This window comes from Vulpes lagopus, chromosome 7 (genome assembly GCF_018345385.1).
Source record: "Vulpes lagopus strain Blue_001 chromosome 7, ASM1834538v1, whole genome shotgun sequence".
NCBI classification, from domain to species: domain Eukaryota; kingdom Metazoa; phylum Chordata; class Mammalia; order Carnivora; family Canidae; genus Vulpes; species Vulpes lagopus.
This window is the reverse complement of record NC_054830.1, coordinates 122657964-122680766: the sequence shown is the minus strand read 5'-3', so window position 1 is coordinate 122680766 and position 22803 is coordinate 122657964. Positions and strand designations below refer to the sequence as shown.

Genomic DNA, 22803 nt, shown 5'->3' with positions numbered 1-22803 from the left:
TTGTTTTTCCCTTTTCCTTGTCAACAAGGCCATTTTTTAAAAGTCCCTTATTTTAAAAACTATTTATATTTTCCTATTCATATCATGGTAGCTCTTTTTCAAGAAACCAAACTATATGAAGGACAGTTACAATTCATCTTTTTTCCTTTTAAGTAGAATACTACATATATGCAAAACAGTGTTACTGTTTAACACTTCCTAGTATTATTGGAAGAAGAAAAGTTTTTTTATTTTTTTTATTTTTTTTATTTATTTATTTTTTTTAATTTTTATTTATTTATGATAGTCACAGAGAGAGAGAGAGGCAGAGACACAGGCAGAGGGAGAAGCAGGCTCCATGCACCGGGAGCCCAACGTGGGATTCGATCCCGGGTCTCCAGGATCGCGCCCTGGGCCAAAGGCAGGCGCCAAACCGCTGCGCCACCCAGGGATCCCCCGAAAAGTTTAAAAATATAATAGTCATGAACTTGCTACTCCACCCTGGAATTGCAGCATTACCGATAACTTGGCAATCTAACTTTGTATCTTCTTTTCTACCCCTCTGCTTCATGCCAAGAGATAAACGCTATTTAGAATTTTGTGTTCATCATTCATTTGCTAGATATCTGCTGCCTTAGTCTTTTTTTTTTTTTTTTTTTTTTGCCATTGGCTGTACACTTTGGGAAGCAGTAAGTTTTCAAGAAAAACTGAAAATTTGTTTTTTGTTTTTGGAGAATGTAGAAGTCTTAGGTAAATGATTAGTGTAGTATTCTATATGGCCACCATATTCTAGTAAAAGAAGTTTAGAAAATAAGATCTACTTTAGACATCTAACTTAATCTTTCTGGACCTGTTTTGTCTTCTGTAAAGTAAGAGAGTTGTAGATAATTTTTCTTTTTTTAAAAGATTTATTTATTTACTCATGAGAGACATAGGGAGAGGCAGAGACACAAGCAGAGGAAGAATCAGGCTCCTCGCCGGGAGCCTGATGTGGGACTTGATTCTGGATCCCGGGATCATGCCCTGAGCCGAAGGCAGATGTCCAGCTGCTGAGCCACCCACGCGTCCCCAAGTTGTTGTAGATCATTTTAAAAAGATCCTTCAGATAGTAAATTTTTGCTATTATTTTTGTTTTTATTACTCTTTTATAGTTTAGGAAAGCTGAAAATTTATTTTGCCCCAGAATTTTTCTTTGCTTCCTCTTAAATACCTACTCACAGGTTATCATAATAATTATTTGATAGAGGGATCCCTGGGTGGCGCAGCGGTTTGGCGCCTGCCTTTGGCCCAGGGCGCGATCCTGGAGACCCGGGATCGATTCCCACGTCGGGCTCCCAGTACATGGAGCCTGCTTCTCCCTCTGCCTGTGTCTCTGCCTCTCTTTCTCTCTCTGTGACTATCATAAAAAAAAAAAAAAATTAAAAAAAAAGTATTTGATAGAGTTTGAATTTTAGTTAATGTGTGGAGACATTTGCAATTTCACTTCCCCCCTTTGAAATATGTTTGATAAATCAAAAGTAATGTATATAGCTTACGTTTTTTACATGAAATAAAACAATCATAAGTTAATACCCATGAATACCTTTCTAAGTTGTGTTAGTTATTTATTGTTATATAATAAATTATTCAAAAACTTTGTGGATTAAGACAATAAACAATTATTATCTCACATAGTTTCTGGGGTCAGGAATCTAGAATGACTTAGCTGGGAAGTTGTGGGTCTCTAGTGTCTAGTGAGGTTTTAATGAAGATGTTTGCTGAGACTCCAGTAATATGAAAGCTTGGCTGGATTGGAGCATCCATTTCCAAGCATGTGGATGACTGTTAATAAGATGCCTTCTTTCTTTCCTAGCTGTTTTCTGGAGGCTTCAGTTCTCAACTTGCTGGCCCCTCTATAGGACTGCGCTTAATATGGCAGCTGGCTTCCCCCAGAGCTAATAATTGGAAAACGAGAGCAACAGCCACCAAAACAAAAGATACAATATCTTCCATAACTTAACTTTTATAAGTGATATACTATCACTTCTATCCTACCGGTCACACAGACCAATTGTGGTACACTGGTCTGTGGTACACTGTGGGAGGGGACCACAAAAAAGGGGTGAGTGAGGGATCCCTGGGTGGCGTAGCGGTTTGGCGCCTGCCTTTGGCCCAGGGCGCGATCCTGGAGACCCGGGATCGAATCCCACATCGGGCTCCCGGTGCATGGAGCCTGCTTCTCCCTCTGCCTGTGTCTCTGCCTCTCTCTCTATCTCTCTGTGACTATCATAAATAAATAAAAAATTAAAAAAAAAAAAAAAGGGGTGAGTGAGAGTAGGTGGAGATCACTGGGCCCATCTTGAAGACTAGCTGTCACCCTCAAACTAGAGCATTACAAATAACTTGCATCTGTCTTTTGTTACCTGTTCATCCGACTTCCTTTGACTCCCCCAAGGGGCAACACTTAAAGAAAATGTTTGGTTTTCTTTCCCTTATCCTTTTTTTTTAAAAAAGTAATAAATACATGGCTAAATACTTTATAGTTCAGTTTGTTTTTGTTTTTGTTTTTGTTTTTTTAAATTTATTTATTTATTTATGATAGTCACAGAGAGAGAGAGAGGCAGAGACACAGGCAGAGGGAGAAGCAGGCTCCATGCACCGGGAGCCCGACGTGGGATTCGATCCCGGGTCTCCAGGATCGCGCCCTGGGCCAAAGGCAGGCGCCAAACCGCTGCGCCACCCAGGGATCCCTTCAGTTTGTTTTTGATCCTCATGATATATTATTGACGATACCCCTTGTGGTCTACATTTCTTCTCCGTGGCTTATTTATTTTATAACTAGAGGTTTGTATCTTTATCCTCTTCACTATTTTGCCTATCTCCCTGTAGTCCTCCCCTCTGGCAATGACTGGTTTGTTCTCTGATATTTATGAGTTTGTTTCTGTTTGTTTTTGGTTGTTTGGTTGGGTTTTTAGATTCCACATGAATGAAATCATACGGAAATTTGTCTCTGACTTAACTTCACTTAGCTTACTATATTCTGGGTCTCTTGATGTTGTTACAAATGGCAGGACCTCATTCTTTTTTGTGGTTAAGTAATATTCCATTGTAGATATATACCGCATATTCTTTAACCATTCATTTATTGATGGACATTTGGGTAGCTTCCGTATCTGGGCTATTGTAAATAAAGCTGCAATAAACATAGAGGTACATATATCTTTTTAAATAACTTTTTTTTTTTCTTTGGATAGATACCCAGTAGTGGAATTACTGGATCATATAGCATTTCTATTTTTAATTTTTTTGAGAAACCTCCTTACTGTTTTCCACAGGGACTGCACCAGTTTACATTCCCACCAGCAGTGCATGAGGATTTCTTTTTCTCCACATCCTCCCCATTATTTGTTATTTTTTGACCTTTTGATACTAGCCATTTCTGAATGATCTGAGGTAAAAGCTCATTGTGTTTTGATTTGCATTTCCCTGATAATTAGTGATGTCGAGCATCTTTTTATATGTCTGGGCGTCTGTCTGTATGTCTTCCTTGGAAAAATGTCTTCAGGTCCTCTGCCCATTTTTAATCTGATTATTTGCATTTTGTGTGTGTGTGTGTGTGTGTGTGTGTGTGTGTGTTGGGTTGTGTAAGTTCTTTATATATTTTTGGATATTAACCCCTTATTGGATATGTCATTTGCAAATATCTTCTCTGATTTAGTAGACTGCCTTTTTGTTTTGTTCATGGTTTCCTTTGTTGTACAAAAGCATTTTATTTTGGTGTAGTTCTAGTAGTTTATTTTTGCATTTATTTCCCTTGCCTAAAGAGATATATCCATAAAGTTATTGCTAAGGCTGATGTCCAACAGGTTACTGAATGCTTATTTCTTTTATTTTGCTGGTACCTTAAATGATGTGTTGACTCCTATTTTGAACGTTGTAAGGATTCAAGAACACTTTAAACCTAGTCATCCACTTTCTGACTCGTGTGTTATTACTTTCTGTTATTGTAGTTTTCTTTTTTAAACTCTTAAATTAGATATTATCATAGTCATTATTTTTAAAGCCTTTATATATTTGAGAAAGACAGAAAGAGCATGCACATGTGGGGAAAGGGGCAGAGGAAGAGGGAGAAGCAGACTCCCCGCTGAGCAGGTATCCTGATGCGGGGCTGCATCCCAGGACCCTGAGATTATGGCCTGAGCTGAAGGCAGACACTTAACCCACTGAGCCACCCAGGCACCCCTACCTTGTTAATATTTTATATGGAAAATATTTTTTAGACTTACATATGTTTATCATTTTTTATATCTTTTACCATCTCCTTTGGGTTATTTTCCACCTCCTTAGAATATGCCCTTTAGAAGTTCCTTTAGTCTCTGTTTTTTATATATTCTCTCACTTTTTTTTTTTAATCTTATACGTATTTATTTCATTTTCCTTCTTGAAAGACCATTTTTCTGGGACTACAATTCTAGACTGATTGTTATTTTCTCCCAACATTTTATTTATTTATTTATTTATTTATTTATTTATTTTTTCTCCCAGCATTTTTGATGAATCTGTTCCACTTGCTTCTGATTCTAATAGTTGTTGAATCATCGTTTTTTAAATAGAGGTTTACTCTTCTCTCTGGTGCTTTTAAGATCATGTTTTCCTCTTCTGTGTTCTATTCTTTCATTGCTATATCTGGGCATGCATTTCTTTTTATGTGTCTAGCATGTTCAGCTTATTACATTGATTTCTTGATCTGTTGATTCATGGTTTATATTTTTTAATTTTATAAGTTCCAGAAAAATTTTGGCCTTCATCTTTCGAGGCATTATTCTTCTGCTCTCTTCTTTCTATATGTCAGTTAGATGTATGGTAGACCTAATTCTGTCCCTTTTCTTTTTTCTTAACTTCTCTTAAATTTCTCTTACCTTCTCTTTAATATTTCTCTGTTCTTGTTTCTTAAATTGTTTTGAATATTTCATCAACTGTGTCTTTCATTTCATTAATTCACTCTTTATGTGTGTCTGATTTATTGCTGTGTAACGTTTAATTTTTTTTTTCCTTTCAGTAGGTCTTCCTTTCCCCCACTTTCAGATATGTTCTCCCTATTTACTCTTGACAGTTTCTTTGTGGTTTGCTTAGCATTGTGATTATATTCTTTATTTTTTGAATGTGTAATTAGCTTTCATATGTGTTATATTTTAAATGCCAATATCTCTGTCTCACTGTAGTTTAAATCTGTTTGTTTCTTTTGATTTCCACTCGTGGTTTTCCTTCATTTATTCTTGGTGATTTTTAATAATCTTAATCTATGTTGATTCTGCATTATGAAATGGTAGTGTTTTCTTTAGAGAGGATTTGTCTTTGCTACTGCTGGTAAACAGCAAAATAGTTTTGGGAATGAATGACACTTCAGTTCTTCATATTAGAAAGAGTTTTGTTCACCAGTTATTGCCAGGGCAACTCTAACTTGTCTTCCCCTGAATCGTGTGTTACCATTATTGGAAAGGCATATCTGTTGCCTTCAAAGTTAGAAGCTTGAGGGAACTTCTGGAATGTCTCAATTGGGATTTGATAGTTATTCCAAAAGCTTTGAGTTTTAGATTAATTATATAGATCTAATTTTGTTTTTACTTATTTAAAAAGTCCCTGAGTTACCTATAATTTGTAAGTAAGGAATTTTCAGAAAGCAAAATCAATGATGAAATATGTGTACCTTCTTATTTATACCTTTCTTTGGTCTTTATTTCAGATCTCTTGAAAGCTCTGAAGCCAGATTACGTGGCCCCCCTGGTCCTTTGGCTTTGCCACGAGAGCTGTGAGGAAAATGGTAGCTTGTTTGAGGTAATCTCCCCCTTCCTGCTTTCTCTCAAAGCAATATTTGTGTAATTATATATTAAAAAATGGTCTAAACATTAATATTTTCCAGTTGCTCACACTTGCAAAGAACTGCATGAGTTGCTATCAATTGTGTAATTTTTAATATCATGGTTAACTAAGGAGCAAATGTTGACAAATGCCCTTTTTAGAAGTAACAGCAACTTCATAAATTCTGTTTTTCCTTACTTCTTCATTTTTAATATTCTTACCAAATGAAAATGTGACTGGTTTGATGTGTTTAGTCAAATGGAGAATGTTTTATTTGGTTTGGGAACCTGAATGTGAAAGTAAAAGGATGGAACTTAGGGTTTAGAGTCAGCAAGATTGGGTTTTGGATTTTTGTTTTGATAATTGCTGGCTTGCTGGAATATCATACAAATTAATGTTCCTGAGCATCAGATTTCTTCAGCTTTTGTGGTGACAACTAGAAATCATATTTTCATTTTTAAAAAAGATTTATTTATTCATCTGAGAGAGAGAGAGAGAACTCAAACGAGAGGAGGGACAAGGAGAGAGAGGAGAGAATCTAAAGCAGACTCCACGCTGAGCGTGGGACCTGGCACAGGGTTCGATCCCATCACCCAGAGATCATGACCTGAGCTGAAACCAAGAGTCAGACACTTAGCATGGGATCTAGTATGTAACAGTCACTTTTCAATTGGAACTGTTAATCACTGTAGCAGAAATTTAGTCTCAGTGTGATAGATCCAGACATAACTATTATTTACTTTAACTTTAGAAACAGATGTTTCTATTTTTCCTTGTTGCAGAGCTTTAAATGTTTATTGTAAAAATAAAAAGCACACATCCAAAGAGATCCACTTTTCACAGCACAAAGTCCTTTTAAATCTCTTTATGCCAATGTATACATCTTTGATTCCTCATTTGGGTGTGATCTCTTTCTTTTTTTTTTTTCTAGAACTGTTATATTTTAGATCTCCGCCCCCCAACCTTTGATTCTCTGTGGTAATAATTAACCTGTTGACGAAGAATACTGTGAAAGCCAAAAATATTTCTTGGTATCAAAATAACCTGGCTTAGTTTGAAGTGACTGCTATATTAACCTGATGCATTTGAATAAAAAGCTGTTAAAATAAAAAACAGTCTGCACATGTAGAGATGTGTGCCTCCACTTTCTTAATCACAGCACTGAATGTGAATTGTGGAATATTAGAGGTGGAAAGTACTTTATAAGAACTTTGCAAATTTAATAATATCAAGCTGTCTAGGTCTCAGAATTTGGTCTCCCTATCTTTTACATCATTAAGGAATTTTTAAAACTTTTTATGTTTTACAATTTTGTTTGTTATTAATTCTGTGGACAAAAATCATACATGCCTTTGTAGTAAACGAAATATATAGCAAAGTGTAGAGAAGAAAATAAAAATCATCAACATTACCCGTATCTAGAGATAGGTACTATTTGTATTTTTCTGTATCCTTCCAGGCTTTTATTAGATGCGCATCTTAGTTGAATAGTGTTTTTTTTTTTTTTTTTAGATGTGTGTTTTATGCACACAGCCAGACCTCTGGGGACAACAATGTCATTTTGTAGATGAAGTTTTATATGTTGTCCTTTTACTACATCATGAACATTTTTACTGAGGAGCATTTTGTGTGCATGATTCAGAAAATATATTAAACACCTATAATATCTTGACTGAAATCTTGAAAATTAATTTTGCCTCTTTGTTTGCAGAGTTCTGAGTGCTATCTAGAGTGTAATGTAGAGATGCTTTGGCTCAGCTGGAGCTCCTGTGTTTAATGCCTGTGAGGAGCTTACAGCTTGTTGCTTCACTCCCAAAATAGAGTAAAATGTGATCTCTCTCTTGGCTATTACCAAAAACACTGCTGTTGTATCTACTCTGACAGCATCAGGACTGATAGGTCTATTGTAAATGTTGTAGGCATATTAATATCAAGCCAAAGGGTGATAAATATCCAGACCCTTGACCTAGAGCCACTAAGATGTGTTCTGTGTGCTGAGAACACAGTTTTGTCCTATTCGTGTGAAATTCTAATGGTAAATTCCAGCATGCTGCTGTAGTTGTGCTGGAAGATTGGCAACTATATATATAATATATATATATTAGACATTCTCTTCTGGGATTCCCATGTATGACCTCTAGGAAAAAATGGATCTTTCTTTGTAGCAGTTAATATATTTGGCCATTTGCCTTCTCTCCATAAAAGTGTTATATTAAAATGACATATGTAATTCATTAAGTCAAATCCTACTTTTAGTTTTCTTTCCTTTTTATTTTTTCATTCACTAGGTCTTTCTTTTTTTTTTAATTTTTATTTATTTATGATAGGCACACAGAGAGAGAGAGAGAGAGGCAGAGACACAGGCAGAGGGAGAAGCAGGCTCCATGCACCGGGAGCCAGACGTGGGATTCGATCCCGGGTCTCCAGGATTGCGCCCTGGGCCAAAGGCAGGCGCCAAACCGCTGTGCCACCCAGGGATCCCGGTCTTTCTTTTTTTTAAGATTTTATTTATTTGAGAGAGAGAGTGAGAGAGTGAGTGAGCAGAGAGAGGGAAAAGCTGGCTCCCCACCGAGCAGGTTGTCCAACATGGGGCTTGATCCCAGGACCCTGGGATCATGACATGAGCTGAAGGCTGACACTTAACCGACTAAGCCACCCAGATGCCCATTCACTAGGTCTTTCTAGAGGGATGTGATTTCACGCCTGTGTTGTGCTGGGCAATTTTTACTCTTTTATATTGTTTAACCTTTATGGTTATCTCATGAAAAATAGTATCATTATTTTACATGAGAGGAGCCTTGGATTTAGGGAATTCAGATAATTTGATGAGGGTCATGCAACTAATAAGTAGAAGAATTAGTTTGAAGCCTTAGTTTTTGATGTCAGTCATGCTTCTTTACCATATGCATTTCTACTACCTTGTGCTGCTTTGTGTTTCTACTCTGATAAAACGAATAGCACAAAGTTCTGGAGGCCTGTGGACTCTTGTAGAGCTGTATTATTTTCATCCATTATGATCTAGCCTTTGGATACTCTTAGTAAGGTAGATGCCTGATCTTCTAATTTAAAATATTCTTTTCCTGATTCACTTTAGTTGATGTAACTGTTATCCCTCTTTTTTGGTAGGTTGGAGGAGGATGGATTGGAAAACGTAAGTCTCTCTCAGTTTTCGGTTTGCCATACCTTGTTTCTGTTTTTTTTTTTGTTTGTTTGTTTGTTTTGTTTTTTTTGTTTCTGTTTTTTTAACCTCACACATCCAATCAGCTGTGTAAAGATCTTGCCCAAAGCCTTACCATTGGAGCCTCTGCATGCATGGTCACACTCAAACATGGTTATACTGACAGGTATTCTAAAACAGGGAAGCTGTCCTACAGGCTTTTGGCATTTTCAAGAAACCACTGAGTTTTGTTTGTTTGTTTTTTCTTTTTCCTGTTGGCAGCCCTTATTCTCCACTTATGTTTTGGTGTTGATGTTTGGCCTCCCTATCTCTGGCTTTGCACATTCTGCAGAGAAATTGAGTGGGAGAGAGGGCTGTTTGGAGAAGATGGGAAGAACTCTGTGTCAGATGACACAGAGGCAGGGGTTTCCATTTATCCCATTTGATTCTTTTCTTCCTTGGGACCATGAGACATCAGGAGGTAGCAGGGAGGAATCACAGTGAACAACTTGCCGAGACAGAAATTGCAACTGATGTCTGGAAATTATTCCCCTTTTGTTCAGTAGGAAACTCATGTGGCTTCAATCCTCTCTCCATCTGTCAAATCTTTTGTGCTTCAAATTGAATATTTGCTTCATGACATTAAAAAAAAAATTGTGAAAATTCCAGTATCCTAAATCAAGTTTTCAGTTGGGTGTTGGTATCGAAACTACTTGAGTTGTTGTTTTTTTTTTTTTTTTTTTTTTTTTTACTTGAGTTGTTTAAAAGGTTGTCATTATTGGAGAATATTGTTGTAACATAGGGTATCAATATTTTGATCATAAATGACTGTTCTCTTTGGTCATTAAAATAATGTACACTACTCAAGCATTACTCAATAGAAGTGTCTTAGGATATCCATTTAAGAAAGAAAATCAGTTGTTGGAATGAAAACTTTTTCTGGGACTCTGTCGATAGGAAAGCTCTAGGAGCAGGCTTTCCTGTCATTCCTTGAAGTGGATCTTCAATTTAATATTGTCAAAGTCTGACCATTATGTTTAATTAAATAAGGTTACTATGGTTATTGTATTCCTTGGGCTTTTTGAAAAGAAAACAGTATTAAAATTTTCTCCTCAGAGAACTTACACAACAGTAATGATTTTGGTGCATATGCCCTAGTCTAGTTGGCTTCCTGTGGAAAAGGAACCAAGAGCAAAGGGAGGGGAAGGGGAATTATTTGGGGCCATGTGATATATTAATTTGGGTATCTGGAGCCTTTGACCTATTATCACCACGTGTCCTCACTTTGCTGTTTAACAAAATTCTATTCTGTTACCTTGAAGTATATTATCCACGTGATCTGTGGTCGTGAAGTCAGTCTTTTTGTGTGAATCTATAGAGTTTAAATTTTTATGATTCAGTGTTACATTCTACCTTTGGTACTGTCTGGGGTAGTCAGAGGAGAAGTTTTTCCCTTCTGCTTTAAATATATATATTTTTAAATTCACATTATTCCAATGGGTTTGTTATTTGAAGAAAAACCCATTTAAAGGCTTGTAGCAAAACCCTTTTGCTGTGAGGATCTGTTTTTTGCCCCAAGTTCCCTTTCTCTTAAGGTTAAAAAAAATTCAAGGGGCGCAGGTCAATTTGACTTTCTGTGTTTCTCTTAAAAATCTGTACTCCTTTTCTTTGTTTTGTTTCTGTGACCAGTACGCTGGGAGCGGACCCTTGGGGCCATTGTGAGGCAGCAGAATCAGCCAGTGACTCCTGAGGCAGTGAAGGCCAACTGGAAGAAGATCTGTGACTTTGACAATGCCACCAAGCCACAGAGTATTCAAGGTAGAGTCCTGAGTCCATTCACTCCTGGCTGGGGAACCAGAGACAGCAGAACATACTCCTCTCTTACAGAATTATCTTGTTTTAACTAGAGCCCATTTTCTTCTCTGGTAGCTGTTAGAACTCTTCAAATTTAAGATATGTATGTCGAGCCACCTTCAGTTTTTCCTTTTTTTTTTTGGTAATTCTACATTTTTGGTGGACGTCCAGGTGGGGAATCCACCCTCAGATATTTCAGATTATACTGATCTCTCTCTTAGCTCAACTCTGACTACTTGGCAATCTCATCAAAGCTGCTTTTGTTTCAGAAGTATGTGATTCTTCACTGCTTCCTTTGGAGGCAGAGATTGTGTCTTGGTTGTGCTGCTTTTGTATTTGGTGCTTGCTTGGTACTGAACTCAGAAAGGAGTCAGTAAATGCTTGTTACCTTGAGTTATTGAGTCGTTTATGATCTGCCACAGAAATAGACAACCAGTAAAAATCACATTATTTTTTCTAGTGTAACTCACATATGCATATCATATATGAAATTTAAAGGACTTATCTGGGAAAGATAGTGTGATTCAGGGTTATTTTACAGACAAATCTTTTTTTCCTTTTAGTAATTTTATATTCAGTGTTTGGTAAGAGAATATATATCTTAAAAACTGACTAATCTGGGTTTTTTCCCTCCTTAATGACATTTTCCTACCTGCTGGTACACTCACTGAAATTTTCATTGTCTTTTTTCTCAATTAGATGGTATCACGATTGTTAGGTCATTGATGGTAGGTAGCATTGGCTATATCCATATTTTGATGCTTGTGATAAATTTAGCCTGTGAATAACAGTTACCCATCGATGAAAATGAATGAAAGGAAAAAGGAAGAAATATATTAAAAACTTTGCTCTGATGTCAAAGTTTCACTTCATTGCCTTACAAGTATTATCAAGAAAAAGCTAACTAAATGAATCACATAATTATAAATGAAAAAAAAAATACTTCTAAGTATCTGAAGTACAGTTAGGAGAAAAATCTCACATTTTCTGTACAACTATTCTCATCTTACGGATGACAGATTAAGTCCCAGACAAACGTAGTGAGCGGCCCACCTCACAGTGTCTGAGCCGAGTTAACTCAGGCTGTCTGTGTCAGGGTGTGGTCCTTTTCTGCCTGTAGCAAGACGACTTTCAATTTAAAGCCTCCTTTTGACAGAAGTCTGAGTGGGGCAGTGAGGAAAGGACTCAGTGGCAAGGAGATTCTCCACTAGTGTCACCAGAAGTGGCAGCTCTCCTGATCACATCTCACTCTTTGGTTTGCTTATAGTTTTGGTCCAAGTTTGGAAGGAGGCCCATAGTGCCAAGGTTTGCTAGAAAGGTCCCCGAGTCTCTAGAATCTTATGGCATATGTGGATGCCCCATGAATCTCCTTTATTAACCTTTTTGACCCCAGAACAGCAGCTTCTGAACCCTCTCTGTAATCTCTGGTCATAATGATGGTTTTCTCTGGAAGAACTTTGTGTACTATCTTCAGAGCTATCATTTGAGATAGGAGGGAGTTCAGAGGTAATTGTGGCATTGTTCTATCCTGGAGGGGGAGGGTGGTGGGGAGAGAAGGGAAATTAGGTTTTCCTAAAATGGCATGTCTCGGGACAAAGGTCCCACTCAGTGGAGTTGTAAAAGCGATCAGTCATGGCAAAGCTCAGAGTCTCCTTAGAATCATAACCCAAGAAGAGAATGCTGGATAGTGTCTTGTTCTCCATTGAAAACACCCAGTTATCCTTGGTCTATTTCAACGTCTTTGACAGTTTTTTCCTGTAATAGCCCAGCCTCATATATCCAGTTCATGAGGACCAGTTCTGTGGCTGGCTTGCTGAATGTCATAGCAGCGATTATCTCGTACATTGTTGCCTTTCTTAGTCACATCTTTAACAAAAGCATTATTGTTGTTATTATTTTTTAGAATCAGTTGCCAGTTTAATTGGAGTTGTAAATACAATAGATTCGGATGGAGGAGTTTCAACAAATCATACGAGTCATGCAGCATCAACAGCTACATCAGAATTTGTAAGTAGAGGAGAAAAGCCTGTACTTTCTCCAAAGAGTCTCTCTTTTCTTTCTCTCTTTCTCTTTTTTTTTCTTTCATACAGAAAACATTATTTTCCAAGCTACTAATTTATTGTTAAATAGGAAAGATAAGTGACTACAAAACTTTTATTAAAATCTGTACTAAGTATTCATAGAATTTGAATGAACATAAGGCTGAAATGTAGCCTTGTGTGACTTTTACATCTTTAGTAAAATTAGACAAATGTCTCTCCCCACGCCCACTTTTTTGGTCGTATTGTTGATAAACCGACTTTAGTTACTATTTTTCTAACTTTTTAGGAAAGGATATCTATTGAAGTGCCTCTTTGGAGTCATTTTTTTTTCTTTTCAGAGAAAGCATCGATAGATTTTATTTTGGAACTATTTCAACATGGCTACAAATTAGGAGCCTCCCATTGTGTCAGAAATTCTAATAGGACGTGGTTATAGCTCATGTGAAATTTGCTGATTTACTGTCTCCCATCTTTAGCCTTTAAGCAAAAAATGGTAGTGCATAAATAGTAAGAAATAAATCATCTGGTGTATTTGATTTTGGAGTTTTGTGACTCAGGGCAGACATGGTGATAAAGTTAACAATCTAATTTTAACCCTGAGAATATGATAGGATTATAGATATGATACTACTTTACGGGCTGGCAAACTTTTTCAGGAAAGGGCCAGATAATAAATGTTTTAGGCTTTATGGACCACATACCATTTCTGTCATATATTCTTCCTGTTTTTCTTTTTTTTTAACTCTTTAATAATATAAAAACCATTCTTAGCTCTCAGCCCATTTCAGAATGAATATGATTGATAACTGGACATTATTCTTTTTTAACTTAATGTATACTTCACACATTACCTAGACATATCACTTAAGTAGAAAAGTAATGGTATCAATTAGATAAGGGGCATTCCTAGTGAGGCACTTAAAGTAAAATCTCAATTTAACTAAAACCATTATGAGGCAATCTCATTTACAAGTATTATGCAGTGTTCTGCTCATCTCTTTACAGTGAATTTTATACATTAGCTCTTACAGGGCAATTCACTATCCCTATTTATGATATATTCATTATTATTATTATTATTATTATTTTGTATTTTTGAGTTGCTAATAGGTGCTGAGCTAATAGGGCTTCTCACCATCGGATATGGGAAATTTGAAAATGAGACATACTGTTAGTAAGAAGCAAACAATAAAAATGTACTTACCTGTAAATGAAGTCCTTTTCCACACATTTTCTGATTGTTTTCTATTAAAATAAAATATAATGAAACTCCATGAATTTCACCAACATAACATTCTCTTCACATCTCTTCAAAAGCCAAATAGGTCTGTAAGCAGTTAATAGTTTTGGAAAAGTTAAAATGTTAAGTATTGAACAAAAATATCAGTGAAAAAATAATTTTCTACACTTCTCTCATAGGCTGGAGCCATTGGTCATAAATTTCCTCCATTTTCTTCTGCTTACACGGAACTGGAAACTATTATGTATGCCCTAGGCGTGGGGGCATCGGTCAAGGAACCCAAAGATATGAAATTTATATATGAAGGAAGCACTGATTTCTCCTGTTTGCCTACCTTTGGAGTTATAATAGCTCAGAAATTTGTAATAGGTGGAGGACTATCAGAGATTCCTGGGTTTTCAGTCAACTTGGCAAAGGTATGTATAATAAGGAAGCTTTATTTGCTTCTTTTGGTTTCTTTAAATAGTATTGACATACTTATCACATGGTGTGGGTGTGTGCGGGTGCATGTGTGTGCAGGTGCATGTGTGTGCACATATTCATGTATTAATAACATTGTAGCAGTTGATTCAGGAGTAAAGATTTAGCATATCTTTTGATTTTTCTTTTTAAAAATAGAAGAGAGTTGAAGGCGGCAAGCAAAAAAAAAAAAAGAAGACAGCAATTAGATCCAGTCCCATAATCCCGGCATAGTGTTCTTAATTCTCTCCCTGCCATTTACTTGCTGTTTGACCAACAGTAAAGAACTGCACTAAGCTTCAGTTTCCTTAACTATAAAATGGGCGTGATAATTCTTACCTGATGATACTGGGCCAGGTAATTATCTGGGAAGAGTATTTGAGGCAGAGAGAACAATTGCAAAAGGCCCCGGGGCCAGGTGCGTGGTTGGCTTGTTTGGGGAACAGTATGGGGACCAGTGTAGCTGTAGGATGAACCAGAGGGGAGTGGTGAGGAAAGAGGGCCTTGTAGTCATTATAAGGATTGCAGCTTATACTCTGATTAGCCTGGGGGAGCAATTTGTAGTGCTCTGTACTAAGGAGTGATAGGACCTGCCTGTGTTTGCCCACAGGTTCATTTTTGCTATTGCATAGAGAAGAGATTATCTGGGAGCCAAGCAGAAGCAGAGAAACTTGTTAGGAGTCTCTTCTGTAAGTTAAGCAAAAGGCTGGCTGTGAGGAAAGGAAAGAGAAGTCGAGGATGAAAGTTTTTGTAACTGGGATGATAGATGTGCATATCTGTTGGGAGCCGCGTGCCAGGAAGGGGTTAATGGATTGAGCAAAAGGGCTCTCGGTTGACTCTTCCGATTGCAGCCCACCTGAGCCGCGTGCCAGGAAGGGGTTAATGGATCGAGCAAAGGCTCTCTGTTGACTCTTCCAACCGCTGCCCACCTGTCTCACCCTTGTTGTTGAAGGCTTGTGGCTCAAGGACACATACTATTGCTATCTATTCAAGGGCGCATACTGTTGCTGTCTACTGTGAAAGGACATGTCTGGAGAACTAAGCTTAAAATATCCTGCTTGTTAACCCTGCTTTATAAAAGAGTGAATAATACAAATAAAGTTGGCATTGTGGCTGAATCCGGCCATATGTCCCTCCTGCTCCCACTCAGTTTATGTCTCTTTTCTTTTCCTCATTCCCTTACCCTCATCCCTGGACGGTTGTCGCCCCCAGCGCGCGCGACACATATCTGTCTCTATACGTTATTTACCATATATATAATATATTTAATATGTATAATAGTTAATATAACATACTGTGTATGATAAGATAGATATATATGATTACTAAGGTGGGGTTGATCAGGAGTTGATTTGGACACACTTGAGATTCTATTACTCATTCAAGTGGAGGTATAAAATGGGCAGTTGAGTATGTGAGTCCTGAGTTCAGGAGAGAAGTCTTCCTGGGGTCCTGAGACTCTCCGTGATGTGTAAAAACACAAGACTAGATGAAATCACATAATGTATGAGTGTACATAGAGAAGAGTCTGAGCTTAAGGACCCTGCAAGTGTTAAGAGGGTGAAGACCCGAGAAAGAATTAGCAAGAGAGACTAAGAAGGAATGGCTGCTGAGGAATAAGCTCTGAGGAATATCAGGATGATGTGGTATTTGGGAAGCAAAGTGAACAAACTTTCAGGAGGGAAGAAGCTGAACAACTGTGAGAAAGCTTTTAAGGTAGGGTAGATTTCATTTCTCTGAGCAAGGTTCAGGTAATGAGTCCAGGGATAACTCTTGAATCATAGAGCTGTGAGCCAGTTCTCTGACATTGATGATTAGGAGACCCATGTACTAGAGGATGGATTAGCTTATTGCTGCTCTGAATCTGTGATAACTGATTTTATTTTATTTTAGTATTTATTTATTTTTTAAATATTTTATTTATTTATTCATGAGAGACACAGAGAAAAGCAGAGACATAGGCAGAGGGAGAAGCAGGTCCCCGGCAGAGAGTCTGTTGGACTAGATCCCGGAGTTCTGGGATCATGCCCTGAGCTGAAGGTAGATGCTCAACCACTGAGCCACCTAGGCATCCCAAGATCTGATTTTATTTGAGCGTCTGATGAAGTTGAGAGGGAGATGAGATACGGATCAGGTCACTGGTTGGTTTAGTCCCTGTCCATTGGTATTTGCTGCCTCCAGTTCCATTTGGATAATTGAAGTGTAAACAAAGCAAATGTTTCAAAATTCTGCAGAGTACTCCTTCAGAGTTGGAAGGAGTTAGAAAAACCACAAACAGTGTTCAAAATCGTGGTGGGGAATGATGCCATTTTGAGCTGAAATTCCTGTCTTGCCAGCTTCAGGTTTCCAGGCCATCTGATAGAGTGGGCTATCCTGCATTTGTCTCATGGTTTCCCTTCTGGGTTCTTAGGAAGATTGGAAATTAAAGCTGTCCCATGTCAGTGCAGGAGTGCTCGTTTGAATACATGGGTCAGGTTTTATTTTTCCTGTCCTATTGTTTTCCTACTTATATTGGTATCTTCTTGCTTCCATACATTGAGGTTAAGTGGCCATCAAGTTAACACAATATTCTTGGTATCTATTAATAGATAATTTATAAGATATATCTTATAGATACACATGGATTTATGTCTATATCTATAGATTCAGATAATATATAAGATCTTACACTAGGGAAATATTGACAGTGTTAATTCTTTTACTTTGAATATAGTTGTAAGTTTTACTTTTGTGTTTTATTTTTTTATTTTTTACTTTTTTCTTTAAGATTTTATTTATTCAAAAAAAAAAAAAAGATTTTATTTATTCATTTGAGACAGAGAGCATGAGCAGCGGGGAAGAGCAGAGGGAGAAGCAGCCTTCCTGCTGAGCATAGAGCCTGATGTGGGGCTTGATCCCAGGACCCTGAGATCATGACCTTAGCCAAAGGCAGATACTTAATGATCTGAGCCTCCCAGGCATCCCTACTTTTTTGTTTTAGTTGAGTTGTTTGTATGTGGTATGTGTGATTTGAAATTACATTACTAGGACTGGCTAAGTTACTCATTTTTATTCTATAGACATTCATTAAATACCCAGTATGTTCCAAACACAGTGATAAGCACTGAAAAAATAGCTTAGTTTAGTGTTTGCATTGGCAAACAATCCACAATTATCGGTCAACAAAGATTTATGCGTGTCAAGAAAGAACACAAAGCTATCTTTTCTGCTCCAAAAAGTCTGATAGTCTTCAGGGAACTGATTATTTTTGAATCCTATGGTTAAGAAGCAGAAGCCAAACTGAGACCGATAACTTGGGTGAAGTAGTGATGGGAGCATGTGGGCAGTGAAATATCACTTGTGATTAGTGATAACCATAGCAGAACCTGTGAAACAGGAAAGTCTGCTAATAGAATTTTGTTGACTCTCACATAGGTTCTCCATGGGGAGCAATACTTGGAGTTATATAAACCACTTCCCAGAGCAGGTGAGTTCTTGATGCACTGATTTCTTAATCATACCCTCATTTTATTTCCCAACTAACCTTCCAAAGTTTGTCATTTTGTTAAGTTGGTGCAGAGTGACTTAAATAAATCATATTGTGAGCTGTTAGAGTAGATGTGAAGGAATAGCTGTTTTGGTGACCTTAAACTTTGTCCTTTGGTAGTCTTATTTAATAAATTACTTCAGGTTACTGACAGTTTATTTCCACTGTTATATATGCTATTAACACCTGAAAAGAGTCTTTTTTATGTATGTGTGTTCTAAACTTAGTAATTGTGTGTAATCCTATGTAATTCCTATAAATATGATTTTTGGTTTCTTTCTCAGGTATTTATGTTGGTAGTGATTTTCATAAAGCAAATTGCATTAAAACATAGAGAATTTCTTGTTTGTTCTTAAGATTTTATTTATTTATTCATGAGAGACACACAGAGAGAGGCAGAGACATAGGCAGAGGGAGAAGCAGGCTCCCCATGAGGAGCCCTGATGAGGGACTTGATCCCAAGACCCTGGGATCATGACCTGAGCCAAAGGCAAATGCTGAACCACTGAGCCACCCAGCAGTCCCCCAGAATTTCTTGTTATTAACTTTTTCCTGTTTTGTTTTAGAGTAAATAAAATCCCGTCTGCTGTAATAATGAATTTTGTTTTTCTCAGTAATATCTTGTTCTGTAAAGCTGCTTTTCTCGTTCTTCCACTGCAATTTGACAAATTTGCTTTGTTACACTGTTCTAATGTCAGCATCAGCAGTCTGATTAAATACTGACCATATAAGATTGTAAAATACAAAAAAGTGCTTGTTTATCATTTCACATTATATGACGTAGAGGTCAGCAAGTAGCTGCACTTCTGTAATGTTTTCTCAGGTCTTTTTATTTCTCTAAAAATTTTATGTGATTCTTCTCGTTTGAAGCCGAATGGCTTTATTTCAATGGTACAGCATACGTTTTCTGTGAGGCAGTGCATGGCTTTAATGGCTGCCTTTGTCAGATATCTGCTGGCTACCTGCCATGTGCAAGGCATAGTTTTCAGTTTTAGATGAATTCTCTAACCTGGCTATGTACTGAAATAGCCTCTTACTACCTTATATTACCTGTTACCTAATTTATTTTTATTTATTTCTGGAGGGGTGGGTGGTAAGGGCAGAGGGAGAGAGAAAATCCCAAGCAGGCTCTACTCTTTTTGTGGAGTCCAACATGGGGCTCAATCTCATGACCCTGAGATCATGACCTGAGCTGAAATCGAGTTGGATGCTCAACTGACTGAGACACCCAGGCTCCCCTACCTGTTATTTAAATAAAATATGGATTATGGATCCCAACCACTGAGGTGTTGGGTGCATGCATGAGTCATGTGTGTGAGGTGTGGTGGTGGTGATGGTGGCAGTGGCAGAGACCGGGGGATCCCTCTGTGTTACATGTGCAACCAGCCTAACATTGGTTCACTTGGGAACTCGTATTATGAGGAAAGCAGAAATGTGTGAAATAGATTTCTGTCTTTAGAAATTTTAAATATAAAGAGAGACATATAGGCCTATACTCAAAAATGATTACAACAGGGACACCTGGGTGGCTCAGTCAGTTGAGCGTCCAAATCTTGATTTCAGCTCAGGTCGTGATCTGAGGGTCCTGAGATTGAGCCCCACATTAGGCTCTGTGCTCAGTGGGGAGTCTGTTTGAGATTCTCTCTTTCCTTCTTCCTCTACCTCTCCCCTTGCTCATTCTTTCTCTCTCTCTCTCAAAAATAAATGAAGAAATCTTTTAAAAAATGATTACACCTGAAAAGTGATATGAATAGGAAGGTGTGGAAGATATTTTTCTCAATTTCTTGTACCTCCTTAGCTTCAAGTGATGTTTTCTGTGAATTATTTTTTTCAGTAGCTTTTGTGCATTTTCTTTAAGTAGTGTTAAAGCTGACTCTCTAGTAAATATGAATATTCAAAATCTGAGATACTTATGTTTTGAAACCTCTTTAAACTGCAGAAAACCAAGATATGACTATTATTTATGATCTTCCCTTAAAACCTTACAGGTGATGAGATATAGGGCCACATGCATCAGGAGACTGATGTCCTCATTCATATCTCTCAGTGGCTCTTTTGTTACTGCAGTGGTACTGTCAGAGACTGAGTGGCCCCTCATTAGGGTAGAAAAATAAGCATTAGATTGAATATAAAAAACCTAATTGCAAAACTTTAGTTTTCATCATGACCTAGCACATGTTTTAGTGTGGGATATGCTGGTCTCTAGATTTCCTGGACAGTAAAGGTTTGATTTTATTATGTTGCTACTTGTTGTTTCAAATGTAGTGACTCAGGTACTCTGTTTCCTTTTAATGTTGAATTATTCAGCATTATATTGAAAATTATTTCAAAGCATAACTTTTTAATTTTGCTGAATTTACATGGAAACTGTTACATTCTCTCATATCTGAATGTAATACCTCTATGGTCTTTAAAGAGTCTCTTTACTTATTTATTTTGCTTTTACCTTTAGGAAACTTAAGATGTGAAGCAGTTGTTGCTGATGTCCTAGATAAAGGATCCGGTTCAGTAATTCTTGTGGATGGTAACTCACTTCCAGTTCTTCCCATAATATTGTTAGATTGATAGACCATGTATGTAACCTAATGCTTCACCCTAGAAACTGATCAGTAAGTTTGTGTTCACCTTCCAGTTTCTGAGAAAGCAAGATAAACCTTCTAAAAATTTATAAGTTCTTAGAAAAGAAGCGAGGATGGGGAGAAAGTGGGTTGGGGTAGGGGTGGGAAGAGTGGGGCGTTTCAGACAGCAGGCTGGTATATAGAGCATTGGTGGCTAACTCAGCTCGTTGGCATATGGACTTGGCGAGAAGGAACCCATTGACAGCCATAAGTTGATAATTAGTCTCTATTGGAAATATTCTTGTCTTTGTTATTTGGAACTTGGAACATATTTGACCCGAGTCATTTTCATAAATGCTAGTTAAATTCCTAAATGTTGCACATTCAGGCCTGCTGAACTCATGTGGTTTAAACACTGTAGCCATATTATAGGTTCAGTGGGGAGAAAAAAGGTGATAGTAATTTAATAAACATTGAAATGCTAGTAATTAAACATCAGCTAAAGATACATTGCTTAAAATTCATTTATTCTAAAACTTAAGAAAAGAAATAGACCTTTATTGTTAAAAAATTTGGAAATAAATTACGGTGGAAAGTTTAATATTGTCTGGCAGTTGGAATATAGGTTTCATCAGTTTTGTTCTAACTAGGTAGATTGAAGGTTTTACTGTAAATGTTGTTGAGGAGCTTGTCTTGTTTTTACTAAATCGTATGCTGAAAACATTTTTGATGCTCTTAAATATCCTGTTACATTGTTTGCATTAGCTCAGAGAGTTTCATAGTAGGTCTGTTCTCTCTCTTGTGTTCTCTTGTGTTCTTCTTCCTTCTCCCTTTTCTGTTGTAGATTTTTGTGTTTTCTTATCATGCCAGAAGTTGGCCACCATTTGGCTACAACTCTTCTAATTTTTCTTTTACTCTTCTCCCCTTGCTACCACATATGTAACATGCCACAAAACAAATGTCCTGCTGTGACCTTAGCTTTCATGTTTACTTTTTTCTCGTGACCTACTGCACTGATTTAACTACAGCTTGGTTATGGCTAATAGTGTATTAGAATTTGTGGACAAAGGGTAAATGAAATCAGATACCCAATTTCCTGTGTAATAAAGATAAAAATCTTACTTTAAATACATACTGCCATAACCTTCCTTATTTTTTGCTATAATTAGATTTTTCCTTAGTCTGCAGTTCAGAGTCCTATTTCTAGTTTTCTAGAACTGGAGATACAAGATAATAATCAGACTCTCACTGCGCAATTAGTGGAAAGAGGGACATTTGTCCTACATTCATTAATTACTTGTTTACTTACTTGCTCACTCATGTCATTTATTCATTAATTTACTCATTAATTTAATATTTGTTAGGTGCCTTTTCAGTCCTAGGAACTATTCTGATCATCAGGAATATGATGGTGAGCAAAATGCCTATGATTCTACCCTCCTGAGGCTTATACCTTCGTTCTCACTTATTTCTTCTCTGTATTCTAGGCTGTTTTTGAGTCCTTTGGCAGAATGTTTGAAACTTTGAGAGAGTGGATATTTGCATTTCCTACTGGGAGTTTTTGAAATGTTTGAGGTGGAAAGAATTGATATACGGTAGGGAGTTTGGGAGGTTTAAAAAGAGATGAGAGAAACTGCTGTTTCATAATGAAGAAGAGATTTGTGAAGATTCTCTTCACTCTGCTTTCCAGAGGCTAGTAGTGAATGAATTAAGAGAATGTTTTGTAAACCAAACTTGGGCATCTTGAAATTACTGTACCTTTTAGTAACTGGATTTTATTTTCGAAACTTTCAAAGGAATTGCTGATCATGTAATGGTTAACTAGTCATGTCTTTTGATAATAACTTCCTTTCTTTTTCTTTCATTTGCTTTTCAGTCTATTCTTATTTTGAGGAGGAACTTATATGTTATAATCAGTTCTCTCTTTTCCTTGTTGGCTCTGGAGGTACTGGTGGAAAACGGACATCAGACAAAGTCAAGGTAGATAAGTTTCCTTATCTATATTTTGAATATACATTCTGAATACACATATTACTATATGTACAAACTACATATTACCCTATGTGTAATTTCCTAGAGTAGATCCTCAGTAATTTACACTTCTTTGAATCAGAGTATGTTCCTTGAATTGGAAGTGCTGTTTACACGTG

The 22803-nt window shown here is 37.1% G+C and overlaps 1 protein-coding gene across 1 annotated transcript in view; it reads left to right on the top strand.

Annotated features, from left to right (window-relative positions):
• The window catches only part of HSD17B4 (hydroxysteroid 17-beta dehydrogenase 4), a 93661-nt gene that overhangs the window by 31144 nt on the left and 39714 nt on the right, over positions 1 to 22803 (top strand). Inside the window, exons 9-16 of the mRNA XM_041761292.1 lie at positions 5702 to 5793; positions 8944 to 8968; positions 10664 to 10792; positions 12732 to 12835; positions 14290 to 14526; positions 17984 to 18035; positions 20548 to 20619; positions 22530 to 22633. Of these exons, the coding sequence (XP_041617226.1) occupies positions 5702 to 5793; positions 8944 to 8968; positions 10664 to 10792; positions 12732 to 12835; positions 14290 to 14526; positions 17984 to 18035; positions 20548 to 20619; positions 22530 to 22633 (815 nt within the window). The remainder of the gene's footprint in view (positions 1 to 5701; positions 5794 to 8943; positions 8969 to 10663; positions 10793 to 12731; positions 12836 to 14289; positions 14527 to 17983; positions 18036 to 20547; positions 20620 to 22529; positions 22634 to 22803) is intronic.